This window comes from Erythranthe guttata, chromosome 8 (assembly GCF_056151865.1).
Source record: "Erythranthe guttata isolate IM_541 chromosome 8, IM_541, whole genome shotgun sequence".
In the NCBI taxonomy this organism is placed as follows: domain Eukaryota; kingdom Viridiplantae; phylum Streptophyta; class Magnoliopsida; order Lamiales; family Phrymaceae; genus Erythranthe; species Erythranthe guttata.
This window is the reverse complement of record NC_142540.1, coordinates 19539580-19547757: the sequence shown is the minus strand read 5'-3', so window position 1 is coordinate 19547757 and position 8178 is coordinate 19539580. Positions and strand designations below refer to the sequence as shown.

Below are 8178 nucleotides of genomic sequence, written 5' to 3'. Positions count from 1 at the left end.
CTTAACAGCTCGCACTCCTCCTCAATTGTGGGACGTGGAGAAGATAGTAGCTTCTCCTTCTCTCTTTGCCCGCTCCGGTTTGTGGGATATGTCTGTGACTGACCCCCGCCCACTGGGTATTTTCTAGGACTAATTTCTATATTTTACCCCATGCTTCTCTCTTTTTTTTTTTTTTTTTTAAATGACCAGAGTTATTTTTGCCATGTCTCATGCGAGATGATTCGAGATGCCATGAAGGCTGCTCTCGCCAAGCAACGCGCGCAATCTTCTCGCACTCCCTCTGAATCCAACAGTCAGGCTCCCTCAACTCGTCAGCAATCCCCTACTGCTGGCGCTGCGAGCACCGCGGGAGGCTCCACCCATCGTTTCGAGGATAGGCGCGAGAGCCTCATCCCGCCGTCCAGTGTCCGTTGGGAGCCCACCATCGATCTTGGTAGTGAGGATGCGGACAATCAAGAGGCGCACGACTCCCTTCGCTCCCTGGAGCTCGCGCAGCAGGAGGCAGGTCGCATGTCTAAGCGGCATGCTAGTGGCGGTCAGGCCTCTCCTATGTCCAAGAGGCGCCGTGCGGACGACAGGGGCTATCTGTCGTCGCTCTCGCCTGACCGCAGTTTGGCTGAGTTATCTACCCATTTTAGCCAAATCAAGCTTGTGGAGGATGCCCAGGCCCTCGAGAGCATGTCATTTGAACAACAATACTCTCGCCTACTGTTCCATTGCTCTCAGGTTTCTCGCGTCCTAATCATCAAAAGTGTTTGCTCTTTTTTTTTTTTTTTTTTTTTTCTTACTAGCTTCATGTATCTACTTATCCTCAGATCAACGTACTCCTTGCCCATGGTCTTGGCTCAACTGATCCTACGCGTCAGGCTGAGGAGCTCGCCTTCATGAAAAGGCTAGCCAGCGAGAAGGCTAACGAAGTGACTCGCCTTCAGGACATAATCCGCGAGCTGACGAACGAAAAAGAGGAGGTCGCTCGCCTGGGCCATGAAAAATACAATGCCATGAAGTCCTCTCTTGAGAGTAAGGTGGCTCGCCTGAATGCGGAGAAGGAGGAGCTGATCTCCATCTCTCGCCAAAAGCAGGAAGTGGTGGAAGCGGAATGTATGAGAACCGTAGCCTTGGAGCGGGCTATGAGTTTGTATGACCATTTGTGCTCGATAGATGGGCAGGATTTCTTAAGGGGATATCGCGAGAGGTTATGTAGCAAGTACCCTTCGTCCGCTCACTTTGCCAATGCTGCGGCTCCGATAGGTGTGGGGTTCATGGATCGAGGCATTCACATGTACGCAGCTCGCCATAATCTAGATGATCCTACTGAGGAGATCAGCACCATTGTTGATCTGCTGGGCGATGAGATCCCTGGCTGGGCGGGGAATCCTACGGAACCCGTAGATTACGCTTGGTGGGCTGGCGTGCTCGAGGGAATGCTCGCAGAGTTGAACCATTATGCCGCACAAGCCCCCTCCAACATGGCTCGTTTGGACCCTACCTGTTCCGCCTCTTCACTTCCCGATGTTCCTCCCTCTTGAGGCTTATGTTTTTTTTATTCGTAGGAACCTTGAACAATTCGTTTTTTCCCTTTCTGAACAATGTTTTGCATTTGGATATTTTTATTATCTATCGTTTTAGTTTATTATGCTACATTTTTTATTTTTATATTTTATGCTTTTGAGTTTTATTATGACTTCTTTCATTCGCGCACTTCGTTATGAACTTCGAGAGGGTAAATATTTCAAATCTTTTCTCGTTTTCTGGCGTATTTCCTCGCTCGCACACTTTGTGTCGGAAATATTCCAAGTATTTTTCTTTCTTTCTCGCTTTCTAGCGAGGTTTACTCAGATGCAAATTCTTTCTCGCAAACTTCGTATTGGAAATACTCCCCATATCTTCTTGCGAGATTTGCTTGATGCAAATACTCGCTCGCAAACTTCACATTGGAAATATTCCAAATATTTTCCAACTCTTGCTCTCTTGCGAGATTTGCTTGATGCAAATTCTCGCTCGCAAACTTCATTTTGGAAATATTCCAAATATTTTCTCTTACTCGCTTTCTTGCGAGATTTGCTTGATGTAAATGCTCGCTCGCAAACTTCTTTCTTTCTCGCATTCTTGCGAGATTTGCCTGATGCAACTGCTCGCTCGCAAACTTCACATTGGAATATTCCAAATATTCTTTCTTGCTTTCTTGCGAGATTTGCTTGATGCAAATGCTCGCTCGCATTCATTTTGGAAATATTCCAAATATTTTCGCTCTCTTACTCGCTTTCTTGCGAGATTTGCTTGATGCAAATGCTCGCTCGCATTCATTTTGGAAATATTCCAAATATTCTTTATTTCTCGCATTCTTGCGAGATTTGCCTGTTGCAACTGCTCGCTCGCAAACTTCACATTGGAATATTCCAAATACTCTTTGTTGCTTTCTTGCGAGATTTGCTTGATGCAAATGCTCGCTCGCATTCATTTTGGAAATATTCCAAATATTTTCTAACTCTCTTACTCGCTTTCTTGCGAGATTTGCTTTGATGCAAATGCTCGCTCGCATTCATTTTGGAAATATTCCAAATATTTTTTTTTTTTTTTTTTTTTTTTTTTTTTTTTTTTATCGCTCGCTTGCAAGGAATCCTTGCTCGCTTATGTGCGAGTAAGAATTTATAGCTTCTTCAAGACACCAGGTTTTTCAAAAGAGGCCACTTCACATGTTTTTTTTTTTTTCTTAACAAAAACATGGCTCATTCCGTAGACAGACGGCCGAGCAACCAAAAATATGGCCTATTCTAATAATACAAAATATTATAACACACCAGCACTATATATAGTAGCGCTTTAGATGACACACGTTCCATGCGCGGGATATCCTTAAGCCATTCATATCCTCCAACATGTAAGCTCCTCCTGCGAGAACCGCTACCACCTTGTATGGTCCTTCCCATTTCTCCATTAGCTTTCCCACCATCTTCAGTGCATCCGCTTGTTTTAAGACCAAGTCCCCCACCTGAAAGACTCTCTGCCTTACTCTCTTGTCATATGCTGCCTTAATTCTAGTTTTGCTGATCTCCAACCTTTCTCTCGCACTCTGTTGCTTTTCCATTACCAAGTCCAACTCCTCGCGCAAGCGCACGCTGTTAGCTGTTTCTTGAAAATTCATAATTCTGCTAGACGGCATTCCTACCTCCACTGGTATGACAGCTTCCGTCCCGTACACCAATGAGAACGGACTTTCTCCGGTCGCTTCTTTTGGTGATGTTCGATATCCCCATAGTACCGCGTGCAATTCCTCAACCCAATTTCCTTTTGCGGCCTCCAGACGTTTCTTTATTCCTTCTAACAGTACCCGATTGGTCACCTCGACTTGACCGTTCGCCTGCGGGTGAGCCACGGCCGCAAATCTTTGCTTGATACCCAGACCTGCACACCATCCTTGTATCTTGGCTGAGTTAAACTGTGTTCCATTATCTGAAATGAGGTCCCTAGGCAACCCATATCGGCAGCAGATATTTTGCCATATGAATTTCATGACCTCTGTATCCGTTATTCTGGCCACTGCCACCGCCTCCACCCACTTAGAGAAGTAATCTACAGCAACTATTAAGAACTTTCTTTGCCCCTTGGCCAGTGGCATGGGGCCCACGATATCTATCCCTCATTGTGCAAAGGGACAAGGGGAAGTTATTATCGTCATATCCTCTCCCGGCGTATGAATCAGCGGTCCATGCCTCTGGCACTTATCACATCTCTTGACAAACTCTCCCGCGTCCTTTCTCAGAGTGGGCCAAAAATATCCTGCCCTTAGCACCCGCGAGACCAACGCTCTACCCCCTGCATGATCTCCGCAGCATCCTTGGTGAATCTCGCTCAGCACGTAACGGCCCTCGTCCAGAGATAGACATCTTAGGTGCGGCCTAGTGTATCCTCTTTTGTGAAGTATATCTCCGATGAGGCAGAAGTTACTTGCTCGCTGTTCCAGGACCTTCTGGGCGCGGCCACTTGCGAGCACCTTTCCTTGCAGACACGCCCTTATTTCCGTCCGCCAATCTCCCCCTCTTGTCACTGTTGCAACCCGCTCCTCGCCCCCGCTACATGGCTCTCCCACTAGCAACTGTATTTTCCTTGACTCGTATCCTACCGCCATGCTTCCTACCTTTGCCAGAAAATCAGCATGCTGGTTCTCCTCTCGGGGTATTTGAGCTAGCTCGCAGAAATCGAACTCGCTCATCATCGACCGTACTATCTCGCAATAGGCCATCATTCGCTCGTTTTTTATCTCGAATTCGCCTTTGACTTGCTGTACTACTAGCTGTGAATCCGAAAATATGTTCAACCTCCTGCCTCCGGCCGAAGATACCAGTTTCATCCCATGTATAACTGCTTCATACTCTGCTTCATTATTTGAGGCTTTGAAAGGCAACCTTATCGCGTATTCCAATTCCTCGCCTGCTTCCGCCAGCAACACTCCTACCCCACTTCATGATGCATTCGCCGATCCATCGACGAACACCTTCCATACTCCCTGCTCTTCTGCTCTCGTCGTTTCCTGCAGAAAATCTGCTAGGGCTTGCCCTTTTATGGCGATCCGCGGTTCGTAGCTGATATCGAACTGTCCCATCTCTACTGCCCACTTGACCATTCTTCCCGAAACTTCCATCCTTCCCATCACTGTCTTCATAGGGTGGTTAGTTCGAACCACTATTGCGTGCGAAAGAAAATAGGGTCTTAGCTTTCGTGCTGTCGTTACTAGCGCCAGGCCCATCTTTTCTATCTCGGAGTACCTCATCTCAGCCCCTCGCAAGAGTTTACTCGCATAATATACCGGGCTTTGCACTCCTTCCTCCTCTCGGGCTAAGACCGAGCTGACTGCGAACTCGCCTACCGCAAGATATACATACAGCTTTTCTCCTGGCACGGGCTTCGCCAACAGCGGGAGACGAGCGAGAAGGCTCTTGAGCTGTTCGAAAGCTTTTCCTGATTCTTCCGTCCACTCGAATTGAGTCCCCTTTCTTAGTATTTTAAAGAAAGGGTGACTAGCCTCTCCCGCCTTAGATATGAATCTACTTAGAGCTGTTATTCTTCCCGCCAGCATTTGAACCTCCTTGATATTTCGTGGTGCCTCCATATCCAAAACCGCCTGCACCTTCTCCGGGTTCACTTCTACTCCCCTTTCCGTTACCATGTAACCCAGGAATTTTCCCGTTTTCACCCCAAAAGCACACTTATTGGGGTTAAGCTTCATGCCGTAGCGCCGGAGCGTGCAGAAGGTTTCTTTTAAATCTTCTAAATGATTGCTCGCCTTCTGACTTTTCACCAACATATCATCCACGTATATCTCCATGTTCCTTCCGAGTTGGTCCTTGAACATTTTGTCTACTAGTCTCTGGTACGTGGCTCCCGCATTTTTCAGCCCAAAAGGCATTACCGTGTAGCAATAAGTTCCAATGGAGGTGATGAAGCTCACCTTAGGCTGGTCGCTGAGGCACAATGGAATCTGATGGTATCCTTGCGAGGCGTCCATCATACTTAGCATCTCGCAACCGGCGGTTGAGTCTACGAGCTGGTCGATTCGTGGCAGAGGGTAGTAGTCCTTGGGACATGCTTTGTTGAGATCCCTGAAGTCAATGCACATTCGCCACTTGCCCTCGCCCTTCTTGACTAAAACTGCATTGGACAGCCAAGTAGGAAAACGGATCTCCCGGATCTGTCCGGCTGCTAACAACTTCCGCACTTCTTCCTGTATAATTTTGTCTTTTTCTGCTCCAAAATGCCGACGCTTCTGTTTGACTGGCTTCGCATTCTGCTTGACATTTAGTCTGTGCACCACGAGCTGCTCGTCGATACTCCCGAGATCTGCTGGAGTGAATGCGAACACATCTTGATTCTGCCTTAGAAACTCAACCAGCTGTCGAGACATGTCTGTATCTAAACCGCCACCTATGCGGGTGGTGCGAGAGGCATCCTTCTCGCATAGTTGGACTACCATTAATTCCTCCATCGGCTTCACGTGGGCTTCTTCTTTTGCGGGGTCCACTTCCGGCATCCGGTCCTCCTTCCCCTGGTTACCTGGGGAGACAGTGCGAATAGCATCTATGTTCCCTATTCTTCTCAAGGCGTCGTAATAACATCTCCTCGAGGTCTCCTGATCCCCCCGGACCTCCCCGATTTGATCTAAGACGGGAAATTTCAGCTTCATATGGTAGGTTGAGACTACTGCCTGAAATGAGTTCATGGACGGTCGCCCCAATATGATGTTGTAGGTAGAAGGCGCATCCAGTACCAAAAAATTCACGGATCGGGTTGCTCGCACCGGCTCCATTCCTAGAGAAATGGGTAGGCATACCTCTCCGACTGACCGCACTGACTCTCCCGAGAACCCGACCAAGCTTGTCTCTACGTATTTTATCTCGAAATCCATATTCATCTTTCTGAAACTGTCATAGTAGATAACATCCGCGGAGCTGCCGGTGTCCACTAATATCCTCGCGATATCAAAATTTGCTACCATGGCAGTAATCACAAGGGCGTCGGAATGTGGCTGTCTGATTCCTTCTTCGTCCTGGGGACCGAAAATAATGGGCGGCACGTAAGATATTCTCTAAACTTCCTCGAGCTGAGCTTCCATCTCGCACAAGCGTCGGAGGTGCGCGCGGCTTGCCCGATCTGCTTCCTCTATCTCTCCAAATAACTCATCAGTCTCTCGCAGCTGTCTCAGGTGCGCTCGCCGGGCCCTGTTGGAGTCTCCCCCTGAAGGTCCTCCCAAAATCATGCTGATGAAGTTGGCAGGCGCCACCTGGTCCTTCCTTTCATTTAGCTTTTCCCTTCCCGGCTCCGGCTTGCGGGGCTCGTTCGCACGCCGAGCTGGGAATTGTTGCGGGCGCTGGTTTCCTTCTTTCACGAATTCTGGCAGATTCTTCGCGCGTATGAGCCTCTCGATTTCGTCACGAAGGTGCTGGCACTCGTTGGTGGTGTGGCCATAATCATTATGAAAACGGCAGAAACTCCCCAGCGTGGGGCTTTTCATCGGGGCTTCTGCATACGTGCGAGGCCACTTTAACTTTGGGTTATTTTCTATGGCCAACAATATCTCTCCCGGCTGTGCGACCAGCGGCGCATAGCTGTCAAAACGAGGTCCAATTTTTCTCTCGTTCTGCACCTCCCTTCTCGCCAGTTGAGTCGATTTCTGCATTCTCTCCTCTTTCTTTTCCCTTTTCGCATCGAGACCGCCCTTGTTCTCGCCAAATTTATTATGCACTGCCTCCTCTGCGTTCATATATCGCTCGGCTTTTTTCAACAAAGCATTAAAAGATGCTGGAGGCTTTTTTGAGAGCGAAGTGAAGAAATCGCCAGCCCGCAGCCCTTGGGCTAGAGCGCTAATCAAAACTTCCTCTGAGGTAATTGGTACCTCTAAGGTCGCCGAGATGAAACGCTTGATAAAACTTCGCAGGTATTCTCCTTCCCTCTGTCTGACCGCGAACAGAGTCAAGGTGCTCCTCTTTTGCTTCTTTGAGCTCGCGAAATGATCCATAAAACATGCACTTAGCTGGTCGAAACTGCCAATCGTGCCCGCAGGCAGCTGGCTGAACCAAGCTTGTGCGGCTCCCGCTAACGTAGTCGCGAAGACCCGACACTTCACTCCCTCAGTAAATCGGTGCAAATCCGAAGTATTATTGAAGCGACAGAGATGTTCACAAGGGTCGGTGGTTCCCAAGTATTCGTAAGTGACAGGTCGAAACGAGTGAGGCAGATCGTCATCCAGAATGTCGGCTGAGAAAGGGCTTAATGCACTAAGCGAGGAGCTTGCGCGGACGGGTCCCTCGCTCCCTCGCCCCCCATTCTCCCCCATCCTTCTTTTGGGCGACGCGGCCTCAGGCTCCCTTAACGTGCGCACAGAGCCCTCCTGGACAGCGCTCGCCAAAAGTGCCTGCAGGTTTTCCATAGTCATGGCGACCAGGGGGCTACCTCCCGTATTGTTGGCTGCCTGCGGCGTCTCCTCTGCCGCGGTAGAGGCCTCTCCGACGGCTGGTTGGTGCTCTTGCGGGGCTGGGGTTGCCTCTGCCTCCATCTGACTGGTTAGATCCCTCACTATGCTGGGAAACGAGGCCATTGATAAACGTATACTGGTTAACGAAAAACAGATAAAGGTGCTTTTTACAGGAAAACGTTGCCACAGTTTTGCTCAACGAGTTCCCA

General features: G+C 48.9%; 1 protein-coding gene across 1 annotated transcript; it reads right to left on the bottom strand.

Annotated features, from left to right (window-relative positions):
- Window positions 1-3640: 3640 nt before the first annotated feature.
- On the bottom strand, window positions 3641-4351 carry LOC148768747 (uncharacterized). Its single transcript, XM_088821335.1, has one exon. It carries the CDS (start codon window positions 4349-4351, stop codon window positions 3641-3643), a length of 711 nt encoding a protein of 236 aa, XP_088677461.1.
- Window positions 4352-8178: the final 3827 nt, after the last annotated feature.